Source organism: Cherax quadricarinatus, unplaced genomic scaffold (genome assembly GCF_038502225.1).
Source record: "Cherax quadricarinatus isolate ZL_2023a unplaced genomic scaffold, ASM3850222v1 Contig175, whole genome shotgun sequence".
Classification (NCBI taxonomy): Eukaryota; Metazoa; Arthropoda; class Malacostraca; order Decapoda; family Parastacidae; genus Cherax; species Cherax quadricarinatus.
In genome coordinates this window covers 31,570-49,791 of record NW_027195201.1, presented here as the reverse complement: position 1 = coordinate 49,791, position 18,222 = coordinate 31,570, and the positions used below count along the sequence as shown (strand labels likewise).

The window sequence follows — 18,222 nt, the reverse complement described above, 5'->3', positions numbered from 1 at the left end:
AGAATCTTTTCCCAATGGTAATGACACCAAAAGTACGAAATTTGATTGAAAACTTAGGGAATTACACTCTCACGAAGTTAGTGGTCTCAGTGATATTTACGTATTGACAATTTCGCCCAATTTGAGCTCTATTTTCGGCCAGTTCCATTGTTCCAATCGACCAAACTCGTAGTTATTTCTTTAGAACTCCGTTGGTTCTATCGATTGAGTACAAGACACTGCCTATTTACCGATTTCAACTGCCCAATAAAGTGGTCAGAAATTGGCAATTAGCCAATATCACACAAATTAAAAAAATGCCAATTTCAAAATAGGGTCCAGAATGAAGAATGCAGACATTCTTGGCACTAAAATAACATTTTCTCTCCATCAGTCACATCTCCAGGCCCCTCTTATATTGCTCTTGCTTTCTATTTTGAATTTTTATTCGCAAAAAAATGGAAGATTTACTGTTATGCAGACTACTGCATTATTGTAATAATTGTATAAGTAATTGTATAAATAACTGAATAATGGGAAAAGTTGGTAGGTGGATCTACAGCTTCCTGACAAATAGACCACAAAGAGTAATAGTAAACACAAGGCACAGTACTCGCTCCCATTCATTCCTCATCCTCACTTTTGACATAGAGATGTAAACCATAGCTTCGTGTCTTCCTTTGCGGATGACACCCAGACTACCATGGCAGTGACTTCCATCGAAGACACAGCGAGACTCCAAGCGGACATCAACCAACTCTTCGAATGGGCCACTCAAAACAATATGAAATTCAACGAGGAGAAATTTCAATTACTGTACTCAGATATGAGAAACTTGAAGAAATTAAAAATGTGTCAGGGTATACGACAAATTCTAACGATACAATAGAGCGGAAAAGTAATGTGAAGGACCTAGGAGTGATAATGTCGGAGGATCTCGCCTTCAAAGACCACAACAGTGTATCTACCTCATCCGCTAGGAAAATGATAGGACGGATAATGAGAACCTTCAAAACTAGGGATGCCAAGCCCATGATGATTCTCTTTAAATTGCTTGTGCTCTCTAGGCTGGAATACTGCTGTACACTAACAGCCCCCTTCAAGGCTGGGGACATTGCAGACCTGGAGAGTGTACAAAGAACTTTCACGGCACACACAAGTATGATAAGGCACCTAAACTACTGGGAACGGTTGAAAGTCCTTGGTCTGTATTTCCTCGAATGCAGGCGAGAGAGATACATGATAATACAGTGGACCCTCAACCAGCGATATTAATCCGTTCCTGAGAGCTCATCGTTAATCAAAATAATCGTTAGTCAAGTTAATTTTCCCCATAAGAAATAATGGAAGTCAAATTAATCCGTGCAAGACGCCCCAAAGTATTGAAAAAAAAAAATTTACCACATGAAATATTAATTTTAATACACACAAACTGAAGAAGACATGCACAGTTACATGACACTTACCTTTATTGAAGATCTGGTGATGATTGATGGGATGGGAGGAGGGGAGAGCATTGATCTTCTTAGTGTTTAGAAGGGGAATCCCCTTCCATTAGCACTTGAGGTAGCAAGTCTTTTTCTGGGGTTACTTCCCCTTTTCTTATAATGCCACTAGGACCAGCTTCAGAGTCACTGGACTTCTGTTGCACAACATGTCTGTCCATAGATACCTGTACCTCTCGTTCCTTTATGACTTTCCTAAGTGGTTCACAACATTGTCAGTGTACAGGTTGCCAACACGGCTTGCAGTAGCTGTGTCAGGGTGATTTTCATCCATAAAGGTTTGCACTTTAAGCCACTTTGCACACATTTCCTTAATCTTAGAAGTAGGCAACTTCTTCAATTTCTCTATCCCCTCCTCCGAAGCAGTTTCCTCAGGTCTGCCCTCTTGCTGTTCAAGATGATCTAGCAGCTCATCAGTGGTTAATTCTTCATTGTCCTCCACCACCAACTCTTCCACATCCTCCCCACTAACCTCCAACCCCAAGGACTTCCCCAATGCCACAGTTGATTCCTCAACTGGCATAGGATTCTCAGGGTTAGCCTCAAACCGTTCAAAATCCCTTTTGTCTACACATTCTGGCCACAGTTTTTTCCAAGCAGAGTTCAAGGTCCTCTTAGTCACTTCCTCCCAAGCCTTACCTATAATGTTTACACAATTGAGGATGGTAAAGTGATCTTTCCAAAACTCTCTTAGAGTCAGTTGAGTTTCTGAGGTCACTACAAAGCACCTTTCAAACATAGCTTTTGTGTACAGTTTCTTGAAGTTGGAAATGACCTGCTGGTCCATGGGCTGCAGGAGAGGAGTGGTATTAGGAGGCAAAATCTTCACCCTAGTGAAGCTCATGTCCCTAGAAAGTCGCTCTGCTAAGTCTGAAGGATGACCAGGAGCATTGTCTAATACCAGAAGGCACTTAAGGTCTAATTTCTTTTCAATTAGGTAATTTTTCACATTGGGGGCAAATGCATGGTGTAAAAGATCATAGAAAAAGTCCCTAGTGACTCATGCCTTACTGTTTACCCTCCACAGCACACACAAATTAGCCTTGACGACATTGTTTTTCCTGAACACTCTGGGAGTTTCAGAGTGATACACCAATAAAGGCTTCACTTTGCAATCACCACTAGCATTGGCACACATCAACAGAGTAAGCCTGTCTTTCATAGGCTTATGTCCTGGGAGTGCCTTTTCCTCCTGAGTAATGTACGTCCTGCTTGGCACCCATGGGACAAGTGGGGCGCGCTCAGGCCAAAGTGGACACGTCTTGAACGGAACGAATAGCGCTGGTCAGGTTTTTAAGCGCTAGTCGAGGCAAAATTTTTGCGTTAGAATGTATTGCTAGTCAGATTTTTTGTTAATCGATGCCATCGCTGGTTGAGGGTCCACTGTATACACTTGGAAGATCCTGGTGGGATTGGTGCCAAACCTGCACACAAAAATCACTCCCTATGAAAGCAAAAGACTCAGCAGGAGATGCAACATTCCCCTGATGAAAAGCAGGGGTGCCACAAGTACATTGAGAGACAACACAATAAGTGTCCGGGGCCCAAGACCGTTCAACTGCTTCCCAGCATACCTAAGGGGGATTACCAATAGACCCCTGGCTGTCTTTAAGAAAGCACTGGACAGGCACCTGAAGTCAGTACCTGACCAACCGGGCTGTGGTTTATACGTCAGCTTGCGTTTGGCTATCAGTAACAGCCTGGTTGATCAGACCCTGATCCACCATGAGGACTGGTATCAGACTGAGCTGCGGGGGTGTTGACCACTGAAACCCTCTCCAGGTAAACTGATGCAAGTACTCAATTTTAGTTCGATGCCTATGCCATCAAAATTAGCCTATACCCACCAATACTGGTGCATGTGGGCCTCTGCTTTACAGTGTTTTGCTATTATGGTTGTTTTTAATTATACCCATTCTTCATTTATTCAAGCTTCCTACAATAAATATATTCACCACAAGCTATAAGCTAAGGACACAAATATTTTAAGGTAAGTAATTTAGGTACAGGTACACATAAATACAGTTACACAAATTATCATACATAGTAACCTGTGTGTAAATCACCTAGGTTAACCCAGAAATAAGTCAGTAAGTAATGTGTGCACTGTATATGCATTTTTTAGGCCTAGCTCTATTGCTCACTTAATATATGTGATAATGTAAACATGTTTTGAGGTTTTTATATGCATTTGAAAGTGAAAAAAGGTCTGTTTCACTTTACAATGATTTTTGCTTTACAGCAGAGCCTGGAACCAAACCTGCTGTATAAGTGGGGCCTGTCTGTACTGACACCGATACTGTCAAAATTTATTGATACCCACTTATACCATTACATACTCAGTTTTAGACTGATACTGATACCATCAACATTAGCCAATACTGATAATGATACTTTGGCACACCCCTGTTTTTCGCTAGCATATTTGACTTGGTGGACTATGACGAAGAATACAGTACTGTGGACTGAAGGTTTTTGGCAAGAGTTGCACACAAGAGACTGATGAAGAAGGAAGCTTGACATAGTATCTGAGAAACCCTCTATTCTTTAGGCATTGTTATGTTCTTCAGTATTTTACACTCAGGCCATCAAATTAAACATCTTTAACCCACAATAGATTCTTAGACCTGTTGGAGCAAAACTAAGTTGGGACTTGAAATCAGCATCCCAGAATTATTTAGAAATGTTTATTAACCCTTTGACTGTCGCAACCCCCAATCCTGAGGTGTCTCCTGGTGTCGCAAAATTTAAAAAAAAAAATTATTTTTTCTTACGAAATGATAGAGAATCTTTTCCCGATTGTAATGACACCAAAAAAACGAAATTTGATGGAAAACTGACAGAATTATGCTCTCGCTAAGTTAGCGACCTCGGTGCTGTTTACAAATCGGCGATTTCGCCCACTTTGAGCCCTATTTTCGGCTAATTCCATTGTTCCAGTCGCCCAGACTCATAGCTATTTCTTTAGAATTCCATTTTTTATATCGATTGAGTACAAGAAACTGCCCATTTACCAATTTCAACTACCTAATAATGTGGTCAGAAATTTGCAATTTGGCCAATTTCATGAAAACTAAAAAATATGACAATTTCAAAATAAGGTCCAGAATGAACAATGCAGACATTCCTGGCTCTAAAATAACATTTTCTTTGCTCATCAGTCATGTCTCCAGGCCCTGCTGATATTACTCTTGCTTTCTATTTTGAATTTTTATTCAAACAAAAAATAGAAGACTTACTATTATGCAGACTACTGCAATACTGTAATAATTGTATAAATAACATCAACCCATTCATGACTGCATATTAGAATGGCTAGTCGGACATTTATTGGACAATGGCATCATTTGTTTACTTTTGTAATAAAGTTGGTAGAATTACCGACAATATGTAAAGTAAAAGGACACAAGTGCAACTGATGTGACATTTTATTGTGGCAGCGTTTCGCTCTCCAGGAGCTTTATCAAGGTAATGGCTTGATAAAGCTCCTGGAGAGCGAAATGCTGCCACTATAAAATGTCACATTAGTTGCACTTGTGTCCTTTTACTTTACATTTGTTTACTTTTGAACATTGGCAAAAATCAAACATTTCCCCTACTTTGAGCTCCATTTCCAGGTTCTTTTTATAGTAAAATCAATCAAAATCACCTCTATTTCTATAATATGTTTTCCATTCTATCAAATGAGACCAAGAAAACGAGAATAAAACCATAAATACTATACGAAAATAGACCACAAAGTCGGCATTTTAATTAAAAAAACGGTCGGAGTTTTTTTTTTCTCATTATGCACTGCATGCTCCAGGATTTTTTTATATGGTGCACACTGACCACACAGACCCATTCTCTCACATGTGGGCCTACCAGCTTTCTCCTGCTTGATTTGAAGCCGCTAGAATTTATGAGTATATATACGTCAAACACGGTACCTCGTAAGACGTATATATACGGCCGCAACAGTCAAAGGGTTAATGTGAACCAAAACCATTATTGGCCAGTTTAAACAGACACAATATCATCTTTATTTTAGTACAGATATTCATAACATTTTCCTACAAGTTGTATATTTTCTTAGCCCTTAAACTGTCCAAACAGATCTACGTTCACATGCGTAGTGCTCCAAAAGTAGATCTACTCTTTTTTACATATTTTCAAATAAAAAAAAAAAGTAGATCGAAGTTTTTTTTACACGTTTTCAAATGTAAAAAAAAAAAAAAACTTTTTTTACATACTTTCAAATGTTGAAAAAACGTAGATCTACGTTTGGACGGTTTAAAGGTTACTAAGGCTAATACTGCTTATTAAAGATTTGGGTGTCTTAGAGGTACATGTCTGCCATCACAAATCCGGCAATCAGCCATCTGGTTCCATCAGTTATTCGGCACTAATTTTGGCTAGCATAATTTAAAATTTCCAGGGTCGCCACACCAACCTGCTGGTACTGTTTGGTGGTGCTACTTGCTGCATAAGTTATTCCAATTTCTTTTTCTACATTTATTGTTATAACCTGCTTACTTTTAGCCCTAGCCATGGTTCCAATAAAGCACATACACAGTACATTGTCCATAAAGGGTAAGGTGGCTTTGAAGCTACTGTCAATTGCCATGAGCTCAGTCTTGTGATGCAGGGGAATGTGCTCTATTGTTATGCTAATATCAACACTATGGCTATTTGCCTATCATAGTTGATCTAATATGACATAATAAACAATGTAAATAACATAAAAACACGTTAAATACTCCAGAATGAATAATACACCTATCATCCGACTTATGACCTGCTCGACATACGTCCACTTGACTTACGACCGTGCATCTGGCAGCTGGGCTGGGCCGGCTGATGCACACCACTGTACAATATTTGACAATACTCGCGGCGGCAATGTGTCATGCAAGCAGCATCAGTTTGAGTAACCCTGCCCTATCAGCAGCATCATACTGTATTAACTGTACTAACTGGACAGTAAATTTCACCAAGGCCCCTAAGATGAAGTCTGAATCTTGCAATGGAGATTGTGGCAAGAAAGGCTCTTACTCTCGAACTCTCTATTTGTTTTCACTGTTGACCATAAACCTGTCTGTATCTGTCTGCCTGTATATCTGTCTGTATCTGTGTGTGTCTATTTATTTGTCTGTCTACTAGTGTATCTGTCTTTCTGTCTACCTGTGTGTCTGTCTTTCTGTCTACCTGTGTGTCTGTCTTTCTCTCTACCTGTGTGTCTTTATGTCTACCTGTGTGTCTTTATGTCTACCTGTGTGTCTGTCTTTCTGTCTACCTGTGTGTCTTTCTGTCTACCTGTGTCTGGCTTTATGTCTACCTGTGTCTGTCTGTGTCTACCTGTGTGTCTGTCTGTCTGTCTACCTGTGTGTCTTTCTGTCTACCTGTGTCTGGCTTTATGTCTACCTGTGTCTGTCTGTGTCTACCTGTGTGTCTGTCTGTCTACCTGTGTGTCTGTCTTTGTCTGCTTGTCTGTCTCAGAGCCACTCATTAAGAGTGTAAATAATAATCACTGAGGCGCATTGAATGTGTATAAAACGTTAATATAGACATTTTGCTTAATCCATCTACGTTTTTTTTTTCAAAATTTTATAATAAACATGCTACATATCATATAAATTAACAAATGTGAGATGTTTTTCTGGTCGGCTTGACAGTGAACAGGAATCGTTCGTGTCCGGGCTGGTAACAACAACAACGTTTGTTTACATAACTCGTGAATATTCTACATTCTCATTCTCTCTCTCATTTATTCATTTAATCTTGTCTACTCACCTCTCACTCTACATTAAAACTACAGATATTTTAAGGTAAGTAATGAGTGGACACGATTATTATATTATAGCTTAATAATAATAATATTAATATTAGTACATATGTATTTTGGTAATAATAATGATTATTAATATTATTATTAATTTAGGGCACTGGAGCACAGATCCACTGTATAGCACTTTGTCTGGATTTTTTTGGGTTATCCTAGGTAATTTATAATATGTATGATAATTTGACTTACGTGTACCAGTGAGAGAGAGAGAGAGAGATATAGAGAGAGATACAGAGAGAGAAAGAGATACAAAGAGACAGCCACATTCGGTCAGCCAACTACCCACCCACCCATCCAGCTACCCACCCATCCAGCCATCCATCCATCCACCCACCCACCCATCCAGCCACCCACCCACCCATCCAGCCACTCACCCATCCATCCAGCCACCCACCCATCCATCCATCCAGCCACCCACCCACCCACCCACCCACCCATCCAGCCAGCCAGCCACCCACCCGGCCAACCACAGACCCGGCCACCCAGCCAGCCAGCCAGATACGTATTACACACGTTCCAGAGTTGTTTCTCTTTACTTAGGGTATAGGTTATACAACATTCTACCAGAATGACACTACCAGTGGTATTCTCCCATTCCACTGTGTCGACAATACATAAAGATAATAGTAACATATGATACTGTATGCGATGTAAAATTTACAATACATATCACTACCATATATACATTATATACAGTACATAAATAATTAAAATACAACAATAGAAGTAAATTATGGTAAAAAGAATGAAATAATGATTGTACATTACATTACAGTATTATGTAGGTAGTTTATATAGGAAAGTTTTGACATTATGCCCTACCCAATATGTCGGCAATTTTCAAAGGTTCGACTTACGACCAGTTGGTCGGAACCAAGCTTGGTCGTAAGTCGGATGGTAGGTGTATTTGGCATAATACTGAGCAGTTCAACAGAGGTATGAAGAGGATATTGGATACAAGTACCATTCTCCTATTCCTGTCTTGGGGGCTTATATTAGAGAAAACAGAGTATAGCACAGGGATAACTGTGATATACACTTATAGTGCACCATAAAACTGAAACAGAAAAGCTATTTTCTCTACAGAGATTATCATACATAGCAACATATGTGTAGAGAACTTAGGATAACCCAAAAAAGTCAAAGTGACTTATTTCTAGTACCTGGCTTGGGCTTGCCATACACAGTGGTACCTCGGGATACGAATTTATTTCGAACGAATTATTCCCATAAGGAATAATGTAAATTAGATTAATCCGTTTCAGACCCCCAAAAATACACTTAAAAAAGCACTTACATAAATATACAGGTACCATCCGACTTACGACCGAGCTTGGTTCCAACCAACCGGTCGTAAGTCGAAATGGACGCAAGTCAAACCTTACTACTGAATATCAACATCACATTTTTGTAATGACTTTATTTTATTGTTTTATTTTGGTATTTCATTTTTTACTTTACTTTTTATGCTGTTAGTACAGGTCTCCCTCAACATTCACGTTTTCAACTTTCGCTGGCTTCACACATTTGCGAATTACCAACCGCCAAATTCCCAGCCTCCAAATTCCCAGCCGCCAAATCATATTTAAGTTTCCCGCCACCTGCGAGTCCGTACTACCCTCCCTCCGACCCCCCCCAACTGGCAGCCAGCCCTCCTACCAGTGTGGTGAGTGTTTTGTTTGTTCATTATTTGTTATTAAACTACAGTATAAATAATGTAAGCCCATTCATGATTGCATATTGGAATGACTATTCGGACAGGTATTGGACGGTGACATCATGTGTTGACTCTTGAACACAGCAAAGAATCAAACATTTCTGCTACTGCTAATAATAACAATAGTAGTAGTAGAAATAATAATAATAATAATAATAATAATAATAATAATAATAATAATAATAATAATAATAATAATTATAATAATACGATAGAATTGAAGAAAGAAATTGTACAAAAATATGAATGAGTGGTTGACACATCGTCAGTGTGGCTTTGTTTATGCTGGAGTGAGCATTAGTCTCCGTGCTCTTCCAAACATTTCACAATAATTCATTGTGTTTGGTGCTTGTAGATTGAGTGCGACTGGAGTGGCAGAGGCAGTGGTTGGGGAAGCGGGTGAGGCATTGGGTGAGGCAGTGGGTGAGGCAGTGGGTGAGGCAGTGGGTGAGGCAGTGGGTGAGGCAGCGGTTGAGGCAGCGGTTGAGGCAGTGGGTGAGACAGTGGTCGAGGCAGTGGTATTTAATAACATACATGTTATTATTATTAATAATAATAATAATAATAATAATAATAATAATACATGTTATTAGTAATATGTATTATTATTATTATAACATGTTATTAAATACCACTACCTCAACTGCTGCCTCTACCATTGCCTCAACCGCTGCCTCTACCAGTGCCTCAACCGCTGCCTCACCCACTACCTCAACCACTGCCTCACCCACTGCCTCAACCACTGCCTCAGCTACTGCCTCAACCATTGTTTCACCCACTGCCTCACCCACTGCCTCACACACTGCCTCTACCATTGCCTCAACCACTGCCTCACCTACTGCCTCACCCACTGCCTCAACCACTGCCTCAACCACTGCCTCTACCATTTCCTCAACTGCTGACTCAACCACTGCCTCACCCACTGCCTCATGCACTGCCTCTACCATTGCCTCAGCCACTGCCTCACCCACTGCCTCAACCGCTGCCTCACCCAATGCCTCAACCGCTTCCCCAACCACTGCCTCTACCACTCCAGTCGCACTCAATCTACAAGCACCAAACACAATGAATTATTGTGAAATGTTTGGAAGAGGACGGTGACTAATGCTCACTCCAGCATAAACAAAGCCACACTGACGATGTGCCAACCACTCCTTCGTATTTTCGTACAGTTTCCTTCTTCAATTCTATCGTATTTATTATTATTATTATTATAATTTATTATTATTATTATTAGTATTATTACTACTACTACTATTGTTATTATTAGCAGTAGCAGAAATGTTTGATTCTTTAAGATAAGATAAGATAAGATAAGATTTCGTTCGGATTTTTAACCCCGGAGGGTTAGCCACCCAGGATAACCCAAGAAAGTCAGTGCGTCATCGAGGACTGTCTAACTTATTTCCATTGGGGTCCTTAATCTTGTCCCCCAGGATGCGACCCACACCAGTCGACTAACACCCAGGTACCTATTTGCTGCTAGGTGAACAGGACAACAGGTGTAAGGAAACGTGTCGAAATGTTTCCACCCGCCGGGAATCGAACCCGGGCCCTCCGTGTGTGAAGCGGGAGCTTTAGCCACCAGGCCACCGGGCCAAGCCACCAGGCCACCGGGCCTGGTGTCACCGTCCAATACCTGTCCGAATAGTCATTCCAATATGCAGTCATGAATGGGTTTACGTTATTTATACTGTAGTTTAATAGTAAATAATGAACAAACAAAACACTCACCACACTGGTAGGAGGGCTGGCTGCCAGTTGGGGAGGGTCGGAGGGAGGGTAGTAGGGACTCGCAGTGGTGGAGGAAGTGGAGGCAGTGGTATTTAATAACATACCTGCTATTAAACCATAACATGTATGTATTTAGTACAATTTACAATGTTTTCATGTATTTTATGATTGTTCATGGTTCAACAAGTTAAGGAAGAAGTATTGTACAGTGGTCCCTCGCTTTTCGTAGTTCTCGGCAATCGTAAATTTCGCCAATCATAGGGGTATTTTCGTATAAACATGGACTCGCTTTTCATAGGTTGACTCGTGAATAGTAGTTCGTCCGGGACGCGTACGCACGGTGTGAGCCAAGGTGGCCTCCCTACCCAGCCAGTCTGGCATTGTTTACCAGTGAGTGAAGGTCCCCTCAAGTGCTCCTATGAAATATTTCATAATATTCCACTCATTTTAGTGCTTGCAAGTACTAAATAAGCTACCATGGCTCCAAAGAAAGCTCCTAGTGCCAAGCCTGTGGTAAAAAAGGTGAGAAATATGTACAGTGACAAAGTCTTGGGCCATTTTAGGGAAGTGTTAAAGAGATGCCAGAAACAGAGCTTTCTCCACAGTTACTTTGCGAGACAGGACTAGAGTGATTCTCAAGGTGGTCCTAGTGGCATTAAGAAACAGAGAAGAGAAGCAACCCCAGAGAAGCAATTGGTACCTGAGGTGTTGCTGGAAGGGGATTCCCCTTCCAAACTGTAAACAATCAAATCTCTCTCCTCCTCCAGTCTCCCATACACTAAGAAGAATCTCCAATAAAGGTAAGTGTTATGCTGTTAATGTTTCATTTATCATTTCCCATTGTATTGTTTATGTACTACATGTATATTTCATGTAAAAAATTTTTTTGTTTTAATACTTCTGGGTGTCAGGAACGGATTAATTGTATTTACATTATTACTTATGGGGAAAATTGATTCGCAAATCGTAAATTTCGTTTATAGTAGCTCCTCCAGGAACGGATTAATTACGAAAAACGAGGGACCACTGTATTAGATTTCCCTACAATATATTGGGACACCAAACATTCGCGATTTTTCAACATTCGCAAGGCTCTTGATCCCTTAACCCTCACGAATGTTGAGGGAGACCTGTACTGTATTTTATACTGTAAGGTTTAGGATAAACACTATGTACAACACAAACAATTGTTTATTTGGCATAAAAAACATGAACGTAAGTGGTCGTATGTTGAGCAGGTCGTAAGTCGGATGGTAGGTGTACTTACATAATTGTTCGAATTTTGAGCTGTTCGTATCCCGAGGTACTACTGTATGTTTTTTGGTAATTATTTTTTTTTTGTCTCTCAGTTGATTGTTGAGCTATCTTATTGAAACTTGGGCGGTGTGTGATGGAAAGATGCTACTTAACATACACCAAAAATGAAGAAAATCGGACGATAAATAACAGAGTTCACTTCTCAGCCATTAGCCGCCCCTTAGCAGTATATTTTCGTATGGTTTTTATGGTTGTATTCTCATTTGTTTGGTCTCATTTGATAGAATGGGAGATATATTACAGAAATACTGTAGATATGATTTTGATTGGTTTCACAACAAAAAGTACCTTGATGTTCAGTGAATTTTCTTGTGCAATTAAAGTTGGTTAACTCTATTAAGTGTGTTCTAACCTGACAACTCTGTAATCCGGCAAACTCAATAATCCGGCACACTATAGGTCCCAGTGATGCCAGGTTTGTGATGATGGACCTGTACCAAGATCATTGAACAGATTACCATAAACTAATATATTTTTTTTTCCTTTAGAGATGACGCAGAGTGAAGGAGGGTGCGTGGAAGGTGGGACAGGGAAGGGTATGGATACAAGACGTGCTCTTTTGTGCCTGGTTGCCATTTTCCTTGTCTCACTTAGTGCCCTCACCTTTGTATACAAGAATTTCCCTGAACTAGAAGAGTGAGTATTAAATATGGTACTGTATTTGCTACTGTATTAGTCTAGTACTGAACTATACAAATTAGACCTATAGTGTAATTTTGTAAAAAAAATCTGATATAAATTTAATTTTCTTATTGATGCTATAATTTACTTTTTATTAAAAGGACACTCACTGTAGGGCTTATTTTCTTGGCATTGGCTATGAATCAGCAGATGAACCCCTCAACTTAGTGCTCAGCACGCACGAGTTTACTTTTCCTATGTGCAGGTTATATGCGTATTGTTCGAGTTACGGTATTGTGCCTGTTTATTCTTTTTGGTGCTGATTACTTTACCAAGTTTGATCTCACCCACTACCCATTTTTTTTTTATCCTTGTCCCAAGCAGATCAATTCTGTTTTTATTTAATCATAAACTGTTAGCAATTTCTTAGAATATTTTCTTTATTTCTCTCATCAGCTCTGTCTCTTTTTCCAGAATGTCAGAGCATTCTCTTGTTTTTCTAACCTTATTTCAAATTTTTTTTTTATTCTTAGCAAAATGTGCTCATCTCTGCTATTCTTTCCTTTTCTCTTATTGCACTCCTTCACCATATTGACAATCACTTCCATTTAGTCCCTCTTGTACCTTTTTTATTTTTAACCTCATAGCTCCATATACACACAAACTACAGTTTTGTTTACAGTCTTAGCAATAGATTCTCTTATCTTGATATGCAAAATAATTTTTTAGCTTAGTCATTATTTGTTTATTGTTTCATTGTTATTAGTTTTAATTCATGGTACAATCACAAAACTTTTTTCCCTACACTTTTTGACAGATGAGCGGCAATTAACCCCTTGACTGTTGCAACCCCAAATCCTGAGGTGTCTCCTGGTGTCGCAAAATTTAAAAAAAAAAGAAAAAATGATATTTTTCTTATGAAATGATAGAGAATCTTTTCCCGATTGTAATGACACCAAAAGAACAAAATTTGATGGAAAACTGATGGAATTACGCTCTCACAAAGTTAGCGACCTCGGTGATATTTACGAATCGGCGATTTCGCCCACTTTGAGCCCTATTTTCAGCTAATTCCATTGTTCCAGTCGACCAAACTCATAGCTATTTCTTTAGAACTCTATTTTTTTTCTGTCGATTGAGTACAAGAAACTGCCCATTTACCGATTTCAACTACCCAGTAATGTGGTCAGAAATTTGCAATTTGGCCAATTTCACGAAAATTAAAAAATATGACAATTTCAAAATAGGGTCCAGAATGAACAATGCAGACATTTTTGGCTCTAAAATAACATTTTCTTTGTTCATCAGTCACATCTCCAGGTCCCTCTGATATTACTCTTGCTTTCTCTCTTAAATTTTTATTCAAACAAAAAATGGAAGATTTACTGTTATGCAGACTACTGCAATATTGTAATAATTGTATAAATAATGTCAACCCATTCATGACTGCATATTAAAATGGCTACTTGAACATTTATTGGAAAATGACATCATTTGTTTACTTTTTGAACATCGGCAAAAATCAAACATTTCCCGTACTTTGAGCTCCATTTCAAGGTTCTTTTCATAGTAAAACCAACCAAAATCACCTCTATTTCTATAATATGTTTTCCTTTCTATCAATTGAGACCAAGAAAACGAGAATACAACCATAAATACTATACCAAAATAAGCCACAAAGTCTGCATTTTAATTTAAAAAAAAAACGGTCAGTTTTTTTTTCTCATTATGCACTGCATGCTGCAGGATTTTTTTTATATGGTGCACACTGACCACACAGACCCATTCTCTCACATGTGGGCCTACCAGCTTTCTCCTGCTTGATTTGAAGCCGCTAGAATTTGAGTATATATACGTCAAAAATGATGGCTCGTAAGATGTATATATACGACCAAAACAGTCAAAGGGTTAACTCACTCTTAGGGTCGAAAAATTTAAAAAAAAAAAAAAAAAAAAAAAAGATTTTTTCTTATAAAGTAATAGAGAATATTTTCCCGATGGTAATGATACCAAAAGTATGAAATTTGATAGAAAATTTACGAAATTATGCTCTCGCGAAGTTAATGATAAATAAATAACAAAAAGGCACAATACCGTGACTGGAACGATACACAAATAACCCACACATAAAAGACAGAAGCTTACGACGACGTTTCGGTCCGACTTGGACCATTGACAAAGTCACACTAACAGAGGAGGAGCAGGACGGCTATATATAGGCGTCTGGTTGTCTTTGTTGTGGACGTTTTGCCATCCAGTGGCTGGCTGGATGGCGAAACGTCTACGGTGGGGATGCCCGGGTGTTGTGCATGTGTCATTTCATCCTGTCGGTATTATATACAATTCTTGTACTACTACTACTACTACTACCACTACTACTACCTCCACCTCTTCCTGCCTATATATAGCTGTCCTGCTCCTCCTCTGTTAGTGTGACTTTGTCAATGGTCCAAGTCGGACCGAAACGTCGTCGTAAGCTTCTGTCTTTTATGTGCGGGTTATTTGTGTGTGTGTGTGTGTGTGTGTGTGTGAAGTTAATGATATTGGCGATATTTACGCATCGGTGATTTCGCCCACTTTGAGCCCTATTTTTGGCCAATTTCATTGTTCCAATCGACTAAAATCATAGCTATTTCACTAGAACTCCATTTGTTCTTTCGACTGAGTGCAAGAGTCCACTGTACAGTGGACCCCTGCCTTACGCTATTAACCCTTAAACGGTCCAAACGTATATATACGTTCACGCGCGTAGCGCCCCAAACGTATATATACGTTTTCTTTGTCATTCATTCAACATTGCCACAATAAGCCTGAGTCACCTAGACATGTGAGAATGGATGTGTGCACTCACTGTGTTCCATATTAAAATAATTGGGGATGCCTGGGTACCATATGCTCTTTTTTCCTTTTAACCCTTTGAGGGTCGACAGGCCCTCTCCGAAACTCGTTCTCAGGGTCGGCCAAATTTCAAAAAAAAAAAAATTATTTTTTCTTATGAAAAAATAGAGTTTTTTTTTCTAAACATTATAGGATAAACAAAAAAAAATTACCATCAATACTTACGGAGATATGGATGCATGAAGTTTGCAGAAAATGAGCCGCGTATGGCAACAGCGGCGACTGCCGCTCACCCGGTAAACTTTAGTTTACTTGTATTTGAAGGTTTGTTGTTTTTTTCACTATTTTATTTTTTCACATAACTTATGTGGCCTATGAGACCAAAGTAAGGTGCAATGTACATATATACACTCGTTGTATACAACACAATAAGCACACAAACATAATTATCAATATATTGTTTACAAAACTTGTTTACAAAAACAAACAATACAAAACATTGTTTATTATTATTGTTCTATAATATATATACCAATATACAGTCACTGAACATATTCCTATTAGTTCTGCAGCTTGTGGAACTCTGAAACATGGTGTCATACACAATGGTGTTTTATCTTTCTCCCTCATTCTATCTCTTTCAATCTGTCTCTCTCTTTCTATCTGTCTATCTATCTCTGTCTCACAGGTACACATAAATACAAGTATACATAGTATAAATTACCTAGGATAACCCAAGAAATCCAGACAAAGTGCTATACTCTGCTTGAAGATGTGAGTAAAAATGATGACACAGTCTTGTGGCTCTCTGAGACAGAGAGCTAGACGGATAGACAGATAGACAGGGAGCTTGACAGACAGACAAATAGACAGACAGAAATGTTAGTGTACCAGTACCAGTGTACTAGTGTTCCACCCTCCTCCTCCTCTTCTTCCTCTTCCTCCTCTTCCCCCTACTCTTCCTCATACTCTTCCTCTTCCTCCTCTTCCTCTTCCTCCTACTCTTCCTCTTCCTCCTCCTCCTCTTCCTCCTCCTCCTCTTCTTCCTCTTCCTCCTACTCTTCCTCCTCCTCCTCTTCTTCCTCTTCCTCCTCTTCCCCCTAATCTTCCTCGTACTATTCCTCTTCCTCCTCCTCTTCCTCTTATTCCTCATCCTCCTACTCTTCCTCTTCCTCTTCCTTCTCCTCCTCTTCCTCCTCCTCCTCTTCCTCCTCCTCCTCTTCCTCCTCCTCCTCTTCCTCCTCCTCCTCTTCTTCCTCTTCCCCCTACTCCTTCTCCTCCTTGTCCATAGTGTAAATTACAAGGAGTCCGCAGCTGTCAAAGTGACATATTGGCTCATTACTCTTTCCCCCTCGGCCTGTCAAAACAATGGGGTCGGATGCTGCTTCCCCTCCTCCATTCTATCTAATTATCTTTCTCCCTCATTCTATCTGTCTGTCTATCTCTGTCTCACAGGTACACATAAATACAAGAATACATGGTATAAATTACCTAGGATAACCCAAGAAACCCAGACAAAGTGCTATACTCTGCTTGAAGATGTGAGTAAAAGTGATGACGCAGTCTTGTGGCTCTCTGAGACAGAGAGCTAGATGGATAGACAGGGAGCTTGACAGACAGGCAAATAGACAGACAGAAATGTTAGTATACCAGCAAAAACAAAGGGAGGGCGATGTTCATCTCATCTTTTGGCATCAGCTCTACCCTCATTTACCCTCATCAAACGTCAGCACTTATCAGATGTTTTCTCCCCTTATCTTGTTACTGTCATGGGTGAACATTTATTATTACATATTATTATTATTACCTATTATTATTATTATGTATTATTATTATTATTATTATTATTATTATTATGTATTATTATTATTATGTATTATTATTATGTATTATTGTTATCATTACGTATTCTTCTTCTTCTTCCTCCTCCTCCTCATCCTCCTCCTCTTCCTCTTCCTCCTCCTCCTCTTCTTCCTCCTCCTCCTCCTCTTCCTCCTCCTCCTCTTCTTCCTCCTCCTCCTCCTCTTCTTCTTCCTCCTCCTCCTCCTCCTCCTCCTCCTCTGCCTCCTCCTCCTCTTGCCTCCTCCTCCTCTTGCCTCCTCCTCCTCTTGCCTCCTCCTCCTCCTCCTCCTCCTCCATTCTTGGAACAAGTTTGAAGATCTTGTAGTTCATAATCACTATCATTATCATCACCAATGCTCACATCTGAGTCTGGGATTTTGGGAAATAGGAGTTTCCTCTTTGATTCTGGTACAACTGAACGACGGCCCAGCACCAGAGGTGGAAGGCTGTGGGTTGTCTGGGTTTTCCTCACTATTACCCATATTATGGTCATTAGTTTCGGTCAAAACCTCACCAGAACCTTGAAACTCATCTTCACTGTCACTTCCATCTGTATTAGAACTGTCACTGGGGAACAAAAGTGTCCCAATTCGCCGAGGAGTGAGGAACTTCTTACCACAGGGCACGGTGGAAATTGTGTACTATGATGGCATTCCCACAATGCACCACTGGGTCCCAGATTTTTTTCCTACTGCGCACACCCACCACACAGACCCATTCTCTCACATCTAGGCTTATCAGCCTTTTCCTGTGAGATTTGAGGCCGCTAGAATTTATGCGTACTAGTACGACAAAAACCCCTACGCGTAAGACGTACTAGTACGACGAAAACCCTCAAAGGGTTA

The 18,222-nt window shown here is 39.7% G+C and overlaps 1 protein-coding gene across 1 annotated transcript in view; it reads left to right on the top strand.

Moving 5' to 3' along the window:
* LOC128690151 (uncharacterized) overlaps window positions 1–18,222 on the top strand; it is a 257,742-nt gene that overhangs the window by 212,744 nt on the left and 26,776 nt on the right. The window contains exon 3 of the mRNA XM_070080152.1: window positions 12,565–12,712. Within this exon, the coding sequence (XP_069936253.1) occupies window positions 12,565–12,712 (148 nt within the window). The remainder of the gene's footprint in view (window positions 1–12,564; window positions 12,713–18,222) is intronic.